The sequence below is a fragment of the Nycticebus coucang genome, chromosome 4 (genome assembly GCF_027406575.1).
Source record: "Nycticebus coucang isolate mNycCou1 chromosome 4, mNycCou1.pri, whole genome shotgun sequence".
Taxonomy (NCBI): domain Eukaryota; kingdom Metazoa; phylum Chordata; class Mammalia; order Primates; family Lorisidae; genus Nycticebus; species Nycticebus coucang.
In genome coordinates, this window is record NC_069783.1 from 36,524,442 (window position 1) to 36,540,314 (window position 15,873).

General features: G+C 37.0%; 1 protein-coding gene across 2 annotated transcripts in view; it reads right to left on the reverse strand.

Moving 5' to 3' along the window:
• Positions 1–6,174: 6,174 nt before the first annotated feature.
• Positions 6,175–15,873, reverse strand: part of ATL2 (atlastin GTPase 2) — an 83,200-nt gene continuing 73,501 nt past the window's right edge. Inside the window, exons 8-14 of one of the 2 annotated variants that reach the window (XM_053587717.1) lie at positions 15,156–15,294; positions 13,929–14,056; positions 12,781–12,837; positions 11,556–11,627; positions 9,412–9,843; positions 7,970–7,984; positions 7,396–7,872 (exon numbers count right to left, since the gene is read on the reverse strand). In XM_053587717.1, the coding sequence (XP_053443692.1) occupies positions 7,765–7,872; positions 7,970–7,984; positions 9,412–9,843; positions 11,556–11,627; positions 12,781–12,837; positions 13,929–14,056; positions 15,156–15,294 (951 nt within the window). In that variant the 3' untranslated portion in view covers positions 7,396–7,764. The other variant, XM_053587715.1, reaches the window with a different exon arrangement.

Consider the following 15,873-nt stretch of genomic DNA (forward strand, 5'->3'; position numbering starts at 1 on the left):
AGCTCACAGAACTGAATAACAAAACAAACAAATTTTAAACATGGGCAAAGGACCTGCATAGACATACCTCCAGAGACAACATAAAACAGCCAATAGTTATATAAAAAGGTGCTCCCTGTCACTAAGTGATCATCAGGAAAATGCAAATCAAAGTCACAGTGAGATTACTGACTCACAGGCATTAGGATGGCTTTTGTAAAGATGTAACAAATGTTGGTAAGGGTGCAGGGGGAAAAAAAATTCTTGTACACTGTTGGTGGGAATATACATTTGTGCCACCACCATGGAAACAGTAGGGAGGTTTCTAAAGAAATTAAAAATAAGACTACCAGCAATCCCTCTTCTGGGTATATACCCAAAGAAAGAGAAATCACTACCTCATAAAGATAACTGCATTCCCGTGTCCACTGCAGAACTTTTCACAAAAGCCAAGATACAGAACAACCTAAGTGCCTACTGATGAAGAAACTGTAGTATACACACACTCGTGCACACACTGAAACATCATTCAGTCTTTACAAAGGAGATTCTGCCATTTGTGATAGGATGAAGCTAGAGAACATTGTGCTAAGTAAAATAACCCAGGCACAAAAAGCAAAACACAGCATGACCTCGCTTACTGAGATACGTGGAATCTATGAAAAAAGAGAAGGGGCAAAGAATTGAACACATAGGAACAGCGAGCAGAATGGAGGTTACTAGGGACGAGGGGAACTGGGAAGGTGAGGGTTGAAGAATACAAAGCTGCAGTTACGTAGGATGAATAAGCCTAGCCATCTAAAGCACGGCATGAGGACTACAGTCAACACTGTATACTGGAAACGTGCTAAAGCATAGAGGATATTTTAGTTACTCTTACCAAAGAAAAAGGGGGGGGGGGAGAACCATGTGAAATGATATGTTAATTTGCTTGACTACAATAATCACTTCACTACATATATACCAAAACAGCATGCTGTACACTTAAATACAGGATGCCCGAAAAGTTGCCCCAAGATCATCAATACATAGGGGAAATAGGAAATTATAGGTAAATATACCTTTATTTACACAACATTCATTACAAAATTTTACAAAGAGGTGGCCAACACATAGAGAAAACACATGCTTAAGAATGAGTCTGTAGGGCGGCGCTGTGGCTCAGTGAGTCGGGCGCCGGCCCCATATGCCGAGGGTGGTGGGTTCAAACCCAGCCCCGGCCAAATTGCAACCAAAAAATAGCCGGGCGTTGTGGCGGGCGCCTGTAGTCCCAGCTACTCGGGAGGCTGAGGCAAGAGAATCGCGTAAGCCCAAGAGTTAGAGGTTGCTGTGAGCCGTGTGACGCCACGGCACTCTACCCGAGGGCGGTATAGTGAGACTGTCTCTACAAAAAAAAAAAAAAAAAGAATGAGTCTGTTATTTGGGAGAAAATATTCACTCTAATATGGAAACATACTTTCAATCTATTGTCAACATCTGTCCTTCCCAACATAGGCCCCACTTCCCTCCCTGGGAAACAATGCTACGTGATTTTAGCTCTGTGAATGCGGAAAGCACACAAGCAGCAGGGGTCACCCATAATCCGCCCACCTACTAGGAAATGTGTAATTCTGGATCTTAAGCTTCAGTATGTAACAGAACTGAGTGGGGGCTGCAGAAACACAGACTTAAATTCGTCATGCAATGTGGGTGGGATCAAGAATGTGCACTTAGGTTACTCTAATTAAAAATAAAAAAAGCACTCCAGGTTACTCTGATCAAAAATAAAAACTCAGCCTAAGCAACACAGCAAGACCTTGTCTCTACCTAAAACAGAAACATTAGCTGAGTGTCGTGGTGAGAACCTACAGTCCCCACTACTCAGGAGGCCGAGGCAGGAGGACAACTTGAGCCCAGAAGCCTGAGGTTGCTGCAAGGTAGGCCGACGCCACTGCACTCTAACCTGGGCAACAGAGACTATTATCTCAAAAACATTTTTTTAAAAATAAAAATCCATAGTTTGAGGAACTACCCTTGAGCATTAGAATTCCTGTTTAACACTTATTTTTCTGAGAATCATCTGTGTATCCACGGTATCTAGATGTCAAGTCCCTCTGTGTGCGATTTGTAAGGCCCTTTACCATCTGGTCCAGGTCCTGGTAACTCCACCCCCACCGCTCCCTGTATCTCTGTAACTCTACGTGGGAGCCAGACGGGACCACTGCTGCCTTCCTCCTTGATGCTGACCTTTCCCTCTCCTTCCTCTTCTCTGCAGGTGCCAAACTATTTCTTCTTCACAGAGGCATAAAGGAGCAGGCAGCACATAGCAAGCCTGGCTTCCAACCCCAAAGCACACTCCCTCTGGTAACTGGAGGTGACCTATATGAGTCTCAGGTGACTCCCCTATAAAATCAGAGGTTAAGACTATCCACCCCAAGGCTGTGACAGGGGCACTGGCAGCATTTAGTTTAGTTGCTCAACATGTTTGCTTGTCCCTGCTGACCCCCATCACTGTAAAATCTTCTATCTTCCCAGGAAGAACCGCCTTCTCCTCTCCATTCTAAGTAATCTGAACATTCTTCTTAGAGAAACATGATGATTATAATAAGGACTCTGTTGCCTTACAGGACACGCCTGTAAACCCAGCTCTAGGAGAACTAGGGGCAGATACTTAGGAAATAGCATTAGAGCAAGTCAGTACACTGAATTTCTACAGAAATTCACAGCGCAGCCTAACCTTGCCATTCTCCCAGGTTATTTTGCCAGAGATTTTTTTTTTTTTATTGATCACATTCCTTGGTATTTTGACACTAAGGGAGAAAAGGCTACTGCCAATATTTAGGAGATCACAGTTGCCAAATAACCGCATACCTCACATAGGTAGGCGGAATACGAACGTGTGGAAAGTATGGAAGGCAGGTGGAGGGAGAGAAGTTGACAAATCCAGCCCAATTACAATATTCTGAGCATTTATGACACACCAAAAAAACTTGATAATGTAAAAACCTAAGCTATATATAAAGTATGGCTTCCAAGGAGCTCAGTCCACTTGGGGAGAATTTACTGATCAACACTTTCTTCCATAGACAAAAGAGCAATGACCACCACCCTCCAAAATCCATCTTGTTTGTTCTTTTCAGGAAACAGAGGAGTTTAAAACAGATATAATTGTATATCATTCCCCCATTTTAAAAAAAAAAAGTCTACCAGGATTTTCATATACTTTCTTGTCACATTCTAACATCTCTGACAGGTAGATATTAACCTCATTTCATAGTTGGAGAAGCAGAGGCTAAACCACTACATATGCCCTTGTCCAACTCCACAAGGCCTGGGTGGTGGCGCTGGGAGTGAAGCTCAGTTTTAACTCTAAGGTCCACTTCCTTTTCCTAAAATGAAATTTAAGTTCTTCCAGTTTTGAGTTACACAAATTTTTAGGTAGTCCTCATGTTTTGTACCTGGGACATCTGAAGGATGCCACTTTAGATAACCAATCTCTCTTTTTTTACTGTCAGAGGCTACTGACCCATTTAGCTCCAGAATAACTATGTTATTTACTAATTACCATATAAACTTGTCAGAACATTTTTTCAAAATTCTTAAATATAGGACAAATAACAAGGTAGGGAAAAAGTAAGTTATGGACAAGCTTCAAGAAGTACAGGTGGCCAAACAGGGTCAGCAGATGGAGGCCTTAAACAGCAAACTTGAGAGGACAATTTTCTGTTCTTGCGCCTGCCTCCCAAGAGCCCTCCACATTAATTGAGTCTGTCAACAATCCTGTGGTAGGAGGAAAACTGTCATAAAAAAAACAGTGATAGGTCTGATGTTCTCCCCTCAAAGCAACCATGAGAGCATTAAAGAATTAATCACCTAGTCTATGTTATGTGAAAAAAACCATGTGCAGGAAAACTATTTTTTGTATTTAAAAAAGTATGTTTTATATTCTATGCATATACAGATGCATCAAGAAGCACAGGAAAGATTTCAGTAGTATACACACCAAAGTAATCCTTCTCAGGTGTACAATAAAACAGGGAAATTTTCACTTCTTGCTTCAGATGATTAATTTTTCAAAAGTTAATTTTCACCTCAAGTATTAACATTAGCAATAATTTTTCTTCTCCACTTTTTAGTGCTTTTCAGAATGCAGTCAATATAGAGCTAACATCGCAAGTTGTAATCATTCATCTGTGTCTGAAGCTTCAAAGTGATTCATACCTTGGGTAAGTATATAGTGGAGTCCTAGGTTTGCAAACCTGAGATGCCATCTCAGACGACTGTCATGAGTGTGAAAAAGTACTAACATATATAATGACATGTTTTGCTGAGCTATGCCGGGGCTATGATCTCTCCCCAAAGCCCTTTTAGTTATCTTTAAGCACTGTTGACCTGGTCAGCTGATAGCTTTGGCCCTGAAAAGTCTAAAATGTCACAAACCTACAAGGATATAAAAGTTGTATTTCACTGAAAGTATGTTAAGGGCAGCTCAATTCCTCAGCCTAAATTCCAGCAAAATGCAATCTAGAGGAGAGAAGTTCCTAGGATCTGGACATAAAATATAAGTAGAGAGAAGGTAGCAATTCTCTGAGATGCTTGGAAATGCTCCAATTTGGCTTTGTTTAACTAGCAGCCAACAACTAGAGGATTCCTCAAAACCAAGTTTTCTGTATGGAAGAGGCTCTGGACACATCCAAGTAAGACGGTCATTTGCTGATAAACTCTGGCCGAGTGAGAAGATGGCTGCCAGGATAACCACCAGCAACTCGAGCTGATTTTTACTACTTGCCCTACAATTACGACACAATGAACAACAATTCTGGGCAAGTCAGAGGGTGAAAATTCAGGCCATGAATTCCCACACTAGCAGATAAGCAGCTAATCAAAAGCCTACTTTTTACCTAGTTAAAGGGCTAAACTGCTTTCAGACGGGCCATTTTGGGTAGATACAAATAACCACTAACTACCATCATCATAGTGTTTTCTGAAAATTTACGATATATTTTAATAGGCTCTTACCAAGACTAAAAACTTTTTAATCCCATAACAGAACGAAGTAATTAAAACTAAAAGCACGCATGCCTACAACAAGGATAGTCTCTAGTCTGCCCAGATCAATTCTGAAAGTAAAATAAAACAAGCAAGCCCAGCTCAGAGTTCTCTGGAAATACAACCTTTAAAGTGAAATGCTACTACTATTCACTTCTACAAATAGAATATTTTCACTGAAGCAAGGATGACTATCATCATGAGAAATACACAAGCCATACTCAATAGCTGGGTCAAATGACTGCCCCCTTCACAAAAGTAAGTTATGTATGTCTTAATTATGAAGATGAATCATTTGTCACTGAGAAACTTGTACCATCAGAAAATGTGCCAACACCAAATTTATTTCAGTTAACAGTTTTGAGTGTGTCTTTAATACCTTATTACCGCTTGCTTAATAAGGTCCAGCGTCTTCAAACTGAAACACCAAAGTGTTTTCCTGGAATCCTGTAAAGAATTATGTCTTCTGTGGATAAAACACTCTTTCCAACAAGAAATATTAAGAAATTCAATGGTTTAGACTTAACAACTTTTTTTTAATGTAAGCTATTTAAGTCTTTAATTTCAGAAAAATTGCTATTATAGAACAATTTTTTTATTTTTTCATTCATAAAAAGTTCACAGCACTCATAAAACAGGGTGGTAAAAGAAATAAAAGAGACACTTTTCAGGTGGATTCTTTATGTTTAAGAACAGATGAGTGTAGGCAGCAATTTAATACAAATGGAAACAAATGCAATCCATATAAAAAGGATTTGAAGAGGGTGGGAGGGAAGATACATCAACCAAACTAAAGTAAACTTAGAGCTTTCATGCACACAACTCAACATCTGAATTTTCTTTGTTTAGAAACCAAATTAGGTGCTTAATAGATGCTGATAAAGAAAACTACAAAAGTACTGAAAAAACTGTTATACATATACCACAAAAAAAAGAGAGAAAGAAATTAACAAATCCCCAGCTACACCTAGGTTAATCACAAGTTTTCCCTTATAGAGAAGAAGACACAGAAAAATAAAAACTTTTTACAAGCTTAGCTTCGAGGTACAATACCTTGGAGCTCTCAAGTAGGGTGTTCCCACTCGTGCGTTTTTCAGTATAAACAGGTATGATTTAATAGTGGAATACATACTTGAAGAATTCCTTAAAAAAGAATCACAAGTTTCATTTTATATATACAACAAATTTTTAATTATGTACTGAAAATAAATTACAGGAAATAACTTTAAAATGCAACAGAGGACAAAGTCACAATAAACATTCCCATTGAATTCCTTTGGGTGGTGGGTAAGATTGCGGTGCTAAAGGAGGATTAAATATCACAAATATATCAAAAACTTCAAATTGTCTATGCATTCACACACTGACATGAGCCACAAACATTCTTTTCACAGGGACTGTACTTATTAATGCCTACCACAGAACCAGATTTTGCCATAAACTACAAAACTTTTAATACAAAATTGTATTTATATATTTATAATTCATATACATGCCCTATCTGTGATTTTAGAAAATAAAAGCTGCACACTGTACACTCTTAACTCATAGCTGTAGGCAACATTTTTGGATGGAATTTCTCCCCCAATAAAATTAATGGCATATTTTATGTACATGAAGGCTAAACTGCAAAAAGACAGTTCAGTTTCCCAGATATGCATCTCCTTTTAGGGCAGGTTTATAAATTTGAAAAGGCAAGACAAATGTACACCTCAGAATAACTTTCTTAGCTACAAGAGTTGTCATGTAATTTCCGTGAAGTTTCTGATACATGCATTTATGTAATACTGGCATTGAAGGCAGTAAAGCAATATATACTTTTAATGTAGTGGCTCAATAAAGGCTTCATTGTCAAATCTGATTCTTGATACAGTGATTCATAACTTCTCTAAAAATTATAATTTCAATGGGACACTGTGTTAAAGAGACTCAAATAGATTAAAATATTTTCCCTGAAATATCCTTTTACATAAGACAAATTTCACTAAACATTAGATTAAGTAAAATGAAATAAAAGAATTAAACATGGCACGAATGTGCATGATAAAGTAATGCTCCTCACCCAATCTGCATGTCTTCGGAGCCATTAAAAGAATGCTTAAAACCAACAAACAATTTTCACACTCTGTGGCAGCCATCTGTGAAGCCAGTTATACTAAACTACTTCTACAGTTGATTGTAAACTTTGGTTTATTTTGAGTTTTCATTGTACAGCAAGCATGAAAAAGAAAAGAGAGTGGAGTCCATGAGGAGATGAACTGTCAGTCTGTCTTTAATCTGGCATGATGAGACACCTGGTCAGTGAGGCCTGCTTTGATAGAGTTTGTTACAGACTGCCTTATGTTCTCCTCCATCAAATTATCACCCAGGGGCTTCAATACCTGTGGTATGAGAAATGTGCAAAACAAACAAAAATGTGAGGTAAAAAAAGTTACATATAAAAATAGATATAAAAATTCAATTCAAAGCAATGATGAAAATAACCAGGAATGTGGGAAATAAAAAGATGCTTCTCCCAAAAGTTATGATGCTATAAATAATGCAGTTAGACATTTTATAATGCAACAAAAATTACTTTCCTCTTATTCAAACCATTTACAATTCCTATGAGATGGATGTGCAATTCCATACCCTATATGCAGCATCAAATCTGGTATGTATACAGCATTTATGCAGACCGGCACAGACGGTCCTGCTTATTGTCCTACATGTATAAGTGTCAACACTTCAGATAGAGAAAAAAGTTAAAAATACTGTCTAATTTTTCTTCTTGTTATTGTTGGATGACAGTCTCTGTCGCTGTGCTGATGAAAGAGGACGATGAACCATTCGACGTCTAGTAACTTCAAACAGTTTGGAAAACACCTAAAACATGGAGTGATTTGTTAGGAGAATGACTCAAAGTGCCTTGAAGCTAAAGAGTTTAAGACTACAAGAATTTGAGACTTTGTAGGTTTCTCACCTTCCTGGGACTCCTCTGAAGCAAAAGAAAAGAGAAATGCAAAGAAATTTAGACAAGGTTTGTTGACACAGCACAGATCTCTGACTAGTGATCACCTTACCTCAACTATACTGAAAATAATTTTACACACTTGAGATTCTTCCATATTTAACCGTTTTGTCGTAATGGCACCTCTAAAATTCTAGAATCAATGCTGTACAGAGATGTACATTTTTCAAAAGAAAACACTGTATAATTAATTGAAAATTATGTTGCAGAAAATAATGGTCCAAAGTTTTAGTCATTTTTTTAAAAGTGAGGCTAATCCATCTTCTATTACATGATACCAAAGAAAATGAAGTAGTTGAAGGTTTTTTTTTTAAAGATAAAAATAAAACAAATATTCAACATAAACTTCCAAATCAGATGTGAATACAGCATTTCTCTAAAGAGTAAATACAAAATCCAAATATAGGGAGTCACTTTATAAATTAATGATGATCTTATTACAAGAGTCAACATCCAATCAACTTTCTTCAAAAAATGTCTATTTCTTCAGTCTTTGAATTTAAAGCCAAAATAAACATGGATTTGCATGTGCTAAATCTTCAAGTTAAGTTTAATAACTTCAGAAATGACATCTAAAAATGCCCATGATATCATTCATCAGTGATAACTGCAGGTTTCATTCTGGTCCTTGACGTGATGTTCAAGTATTTCACAGTGATCATTTTAATAACATCCTTGAGTGGCACATAGGTATTTCTTCTCCACGGATGGCAGATACATAAAATGTCTTTCCTTAGGGGACACTTTCTGGGCAAGAGTTCACAGTTCGACTTTCAAGTCTAGTTTGAGGTAAAAGATTATGGTGGAAGTTGCTTCTCTGCTCATGATGCTTTGTTCATTAGTATTTCCATGGTATAGAGGGTCAAAGTTTCTTTGGTAAGAAATCTAGTCTAGAGAATTTTTCTTTGTAGTACAAGAGGAAATCACTACTATCCTTCATGGAAGGCAATGAAGACCTGTCTACCATCCAACATTTCTCCTGTATTACATCTTGCCAGTATTAGTAAGAAACTTCTTTTGCTTTCCAAACTTCTTTTCCTTACCTTTAAAAATCACTCATTGGTTATATTTTTTTTTTTCAAAGAAAAAAAATTATTAAAGACTCTGGTCCTGCCCATTGTCTGGCATAATCACAGGCCTACGACTAAAAATCTATCCAGAGGATATTGCAGATTAAAGCTAACCAAAGCACATTATGATTATTAATATGAGTTTAAAAAAAAAAACTCTAGAATTATACAGATTCTGTGTCCAAACAAAACAGAAAATATCTTTTGACATTCCTTAATATAAAAGAAAAGCAGATGTGCAAATACTGCAGGGAGGGTGGGAGGGGGTGGGAATCAAAAGGAAAATGAGATTAGTCACCAAAAAACCAAAAGACAGATACCAACCTGTTCCCATAGTGTTTCAGCAATCTGATCAATCATTGTTCCAATTTCTCTGAACTCCCCAGAGTATTTAACATATGCCCAAGTACAAAGAGATGTCAGTGATAACCCCATGACAAGGTTACACAAGACGGCTATAGAGTTTAGGCCAATGAAGCCAGTCAGTCCTGAGATTATATACATAGCAAACATGACTGCAAATAGTGTGGCAGGGGTACGAGCAGCATAGAAGATATTTTTGCCATCATTGTGCTTTATAAAATTTGCATAGGTTTCTTCAATTTCAGCTTCAAGCTGGTCCTGATAACGACGGCAGAATTCATCTCCACCCATTTTCTTCACTGAACGAAACTGTTTAATTGCCACTTCCTTGAGATCCAGGTGTTTTCGCTCCAGATCTGAAGGTGCAATGTAAGGCTTGTCCCCACCACATACCTATACAGACAGAATTACAACAGGACAGCTTACCTTCTAGAAATGATTAACACCTGAAAGAAAGTCCCTGCTAACAGTGTTTAGTCTCAGAAAGTCAAATCACTTACACGGCTCTGGTTTAAACTTATTTTTAATATCTCACAGGTAATCCTAACTTATTTATTTTTTGTATGTTGAACTAACTCAAGCAAAATAATTTTCCAAATATGACTAATCTCAATAGAACCGAAGATAAAAAAAGTTACGCTGCACTCTCTACCTGCCTTCACTTAATCCACCAGTACACCATAAAAGTACAAAAGAGTGCCATGAAGAGAATGAGTAAAGGTAACACACTACAAAGATATTTCACGTATGAGCAAGCTAAGTGCAGAAACTGCTACTGGCCTTAAGCTAATGTCACTACTATCAAAGGCTACTACTAAGAAAAGCACTCTGAATCATGTGTCAGAAAATATTTCAGTTAAAAAAAAAGAAAAGAAAAAATTCAGTGGAGTTTATTTAATAACCTGCCACACAAATTCTAAACTCTAACCACATGAATTACTTTCTTACAGTTTATGTTTAGCAGAGATCCACAATAGGGAGTTAGGGAATGACAAAATATGTCAATATACAAAGTAGCACAAATTAGCTCAATAATTTTAAATATAAAAATCTTCTATCCCACTCTGGCCTCAAAGTAAAATTTTATTTTATTTTATTTTGTGTGTGTGTGTTTTCCATCCCTTTAATGATAACGATCACTTCACAAAAAGAGAACTCCTGCCTGTTGGCTGGAAAAAGTCCCTTTACTTGATTTTCAGGTGCAACCACTTGTCCATTCCTCTAGATCAGTCTTTCCATATTCTAACCTGGGATTACCATTGTCAATTTATAATGTCTAGGTTAAAATTCATTGTCCTAAACTGCATCTTGAAGTAGAGTCGTTAGTGTTTGGAGTTCTCATTGTAACCCCTCAATGCTGGCACATTCAGTGCATCCATTGCCAGCAATGGATTTGGGGCAAGGAAAACAAACATCCCAAAACAGAGAAACTCAGGAAGAATGGGCATTCTCCAACAGTGGTGGTCCGTCTCTGTGCATGGAGGGGTGTGTGTGCTCCCGTTTGTAAGTTTTTGGCGGGAGTTTAGGGATATGTTGAGAAGTGCTTTGACGTGGAGGAACAGGCGGCCCAGCAATGGAATGAAGGTCCACTTCTTGTGTCAATGGTGGTGATGGCAGATGCCTTCTTGTGCCATGAGGAGAAGGTGTTTGAGGAGGAGGTGGTGTAAAGGGGGAAGGGCTGTTTGGGAAGAAGGCATTGCTGTGGTCACTTCTTTTGCCCAAAGGGGGAGGTTGGAGATGTAGTGGTGAGCTTGAGAAAACATCAGGTGTCCTTACAGGTTCTCGTGGTCATAATAAGGGAGGGCTTTCTGGAGGGTCTGATACAGAGGTCTGGTCTGATATTGAATAGCGTGGTGAATAGGCTTTTGATGTGGGGTGCCTAGGAGGGATGGCTGGGGGGCTGTCCAAATGCTTAGACATGATCTTAGATGGCGAAGATTCTGCTGGGGCAGACTCTGGCCGTCTTCGTGGAGGAACAGAAGGGGGGATGGGCATGTCATCGGGGCCCTTGGTTAAACTAATGGATGACACTGAAGCAGATCTTGGGCCATGGGGCAGTGTAATTTGGATAAAGACGGTATCAAAGTAAAATTTTAGTTACAAACCTGTTCCATACTTTTGCAATAGATATCTCTTGCTCCTGCTACTGCAGCAAGATTATTAGCTTCAGCTGTTGCCTAAAAAAATAAAATTGAATGTACAATTATTATGCAAAAAATACCCTATGCTAGAAATAACAGACACAATAAATTCTGAAAAAGTCTGACAATGAATCAGAGAAAATATTAACTTCTAGTTTTCCTTTCCTATGGGAGAGAATAGTGGTATAAAAAGAATGTGGTAAATGCTTTCAACAGGACTGCCTACCTAATTCTGCTTTGCTTAGGTTGATGCTAAAAATGTGTTTGTAAAAAATACCACATATGCTCAGAAAATGGACAGAGATAAATAGATATACCCCTAAAATATGCTGAGTCTCAAAATGTTAGGAATCACGAATGACCTTCATGGCTCTCTCTCATAATCAGTATTACAGAAAAGACACTTGAAACTTCTAAGTTTTATTACAGAATACCGTTTAATCTAGTATAAAATTGAGAAATTGCCCAAAGTAGTACATTTTTAAAAACATGAACAGGTTAAAATAACACGGTCCCAAATGAGCATCATTAAAAAAAGAAAAAAGTTTTGTGTTTACTAGAAGCAGCTCTAAATCATTAATACCAAAAAAAAAAAAAAAAAAAAAAAAGCAAGACAATTTCAAATGGCATTCACTGTCAAAAGACTCAACAAATAGAAGCAGCTTAGTTGAGAGAGACCCACGTGAAGCCATCTTCTGCCAATGGCTATTTTCCTACACATTGAGCATCTGAAAAGAAGGTACTAAGGACTCTATTTCTGGTGGCCTATACATTTGCAAAGCTTACAATCTGCAGCTAAGACAGGAAATGTAACGAGTTGTATATTGTAAAGGAAAAAAAACACAGAAAACTTTAGGACCCATGACATACATTGCATACAGTAGAACCTCTGTAAGTTGACCACCCAAGGGACTGTAACAAACTGGTCAACATAGGGAACTAGGCCTGCTGTACTGATATGTACATGTTGTGTACATATGAAATGTACACATGCACATATGAAAATTAGTTCAATTAAGGAGGTGATCAATGTAGGAAGGTGGTCAACTATAGAGGTTCTGCTGTATATAAAATTTATTTACATGTAAAAAAGCACACACATACCCATTTCCAGCATTTCTCTGTAAAGCAAAGATTTTTATTCTCTCTCATAAGTACATGTACAACACAAATCATATACTCTCTCTACCTGAAGCATGGACTTTGGATGTGGAAGTTCCTCTCCTTGATAAATTTTAATGTAAGCCTAAAAAGAGAAAAGGTTCATTATATTAGTAGGTTATTTGACTTCTATCCTCCCCAAGAAAGAAAAATCATGAAATATACAAATAATTCACACCATTAAAAAAGACATTTCTAGGCTCAAAAATCATACTCTCTCATTCCAACAAAGTTAACCTATTCTAAATATTATTAAATACATGTTGCTAAGTAATACCCTAGAAAAATGTTTCTAAATATAATTCTAACTTGCAAACAAGTTATAGCTCATATTTAAAGTTATATATAAAATGTCATCCACTTTATGAAAAGAAATCCATAACTCTCCCATACCGCCAGTGTTTCAAATATACATCATGTTAAAAAACATTTTTACCCATTATTTTGCTTTGACTAGCTTAAATTATATTTCAGCTCAAGGAAAAAAAATTACCTAATTTAAGAAGAAGAAGAAGGCAAGGAAGGCAGTTTTTAGAAGTCGATACAGGAGTCTTTCAACTTTCTACTGACTCAAAATTAATTCATAACAAAGATAATATGAGAGTGACCTTCAAGTGCTCAATAAGTAAAAATATACTCTTAGCTAACTGTATTTTCCTTTCCACCTATCTATAACTACTATGAATAATACAATCTTTTCCCAAGGTCTTGTTCTGGCAGACAAGCTACAAAAACTACAGAAAAGTAGAGAAAAAAAAAACAAGTTAATGCATAATTAACTTGAACTCAGAAACTGGCCTCGAGACTTTTGGCTGTATCAAAACCTGAGAACTCTGAGAAAATGCTTCTATGAGAACTCAAGGTGCCGAATTATGCTCCCAATTCCTATTCACAAACGACAGAATGGTATTACAATATAATAAATAGCTCTTCTCTCCATGTCAGAGATGGAAAAAAAGTTGGATAATTCTGTAAACAAATAAAATCACTGTCTAGAAGACACAAGTAGTCTACTACCATCTTTTACAGATCCTTAAATATTGACACATTTAATTCAAGGCAGAAAAATAAACTATATGTATATTTTTGCTTTAAAATACAGACATACAGATAAGTTTTAAGTCAACTATGTTTCTATCTTACACAAAGCTTTTTAATTTTAAAGTGATCACCCACCTTAAAATATTCTACAAGATCTCTACAAGTGACTTTAGATCCACTTATTTCTTTTTCTACCAAATTTTCAGGGGCAAGCAGCAATGGAATCAGATTTCGAAGCTCTCGTTTAAAGTCATCATCAATATCTAATGGACACAAAATTAATCAACATCTTTGTTACTTAAAAAGAAAAAATTAAGGAAGTCCCCACTGGTATGAGTTCATAAAATTCTGTTTGATGAAATAAGAGTACACATATCTATAAACTTAAGTGGATTCATTTAAAAAAAAAAAAAAACTCATCTAAACATGCCACATTGGCTGGGAACAGTGGCTCACTCCTGTAATCCCAGCACTTTGGGAGGCTGAGGTGGGAGGATCATTTGAGGTCAGGAGTTCAAGACCACCTGAATAGGAGCAAGACCCCATTTCTATTGAAAATGGAAAAATTAGCTGGGTATTGTGGTGGGCACCTATAGCCCCAGCTACTCAGGAGGCTGAGGTAGGAGGGTCACTTGCGTCTAGGAGTTTGAGGTTGCTGTGAGCCAGGCTGACACCACAGCACTCTAACCTGGGCAACAAGAGTGGGATACTTTCTCCCTCTACCCCCCAAAATGCCGTATCTCACAGAAAAAAATTATACTCCATCCTAGCCCATTTCTCCCAACCCTCAAACATCCTTTCAGCTCAAATAATAAATAAAACAATTTTTGGACCACCAAAACAAATTCCACATTAAGTATTAAGTAAAATATCCTTTTCAAAAAAGGCAAACAATTCCTGAGATTGTATTAAACATTACTACTAAAATTGTTTTTTCCAGTCATACAACTGTCAAGTCTCAAGCCTTTTGCCATCGCACTCCAAATAACCCCAAAGCACATACACAAAAGTATCACCACCCCCAAAACACAGACTTAAATCTGATTTATCAGCAAGCCTTTCAGCAGACTACAATCAGCTGAAATATTGTAAAGAAATGTTCTCACAGCCTTCAGAATTTTCAGGACATCAGTGCTGAGCAACAAAACACATTATTAAATAGATTAATCAATTCACTAGATGCTGCAAATAAATCAGTGTAAAGCTGGAGAGACAGCACAGAGCACTGCAATCACAATGTTAAAAATGTACCCACATGCCTCCAGTATAAGATAGGAAATTTAACGAGTTGTGTATTGTAAAGGAAAACTTTCAGCCTCTAAAAAAGTAACTTCTGAATTTAACAAGAATGGGAATTCCCACCTTTCAGTCTCCCATCAAAACTAGGATTAGTTGCAACTTTAAGACCGGGATGTGGCAAAAGGAAGCAACCAAGATTTGAGAAACAATTGTGAATATGCTTCCTTACATTCTGTAACTCTTCGTGTTGATTTTGCTTTACCTGAGGGCAGAGGAAACAGGGTGAAGTTGTATACAAGAGGGGGAAAAAAATTTTTTTTTTTTTTAAAGAAAACACACACTCACATTCATGTGATACTTAAACAGATGCTACTACAGAGGGATGTTTCTTTTTTTGACAATTAAAAAAAATGACTAAAGGCCCATTCTAACCACTCAGTTAAGACCCCACATTTTTCTTAAACTTTCTTAAATTTAGGAAAAGATATTTTCTCCCTAAGTAAACTGCCTAGAGTAGCAAAAAACATAAATAATCATAATATCTAACATCTGAATAACAAGTTGTGATTGTGACTTATGTATCAGTAAATAAATTAATAATTTACCTTTGAAGTACTTATAATGCCAATAAGACAAAACAGCAAAGTATTAATATGCCTATAAATAAAAAGATTAGCCCCTGAGCAAAGTAAGAGCTAAGGCAGAAAGTTCCAGTGCAGTCCAAAGAACCTTAGAAATCTGTTAGCATTTCAGGGTTCTCTCTACTTATGTTTTGTGCTAGTTATTAGAATTTCGGAAGAGAAATTACTGTATATTTTCAGGAAGGAAATCTTAAACCTAG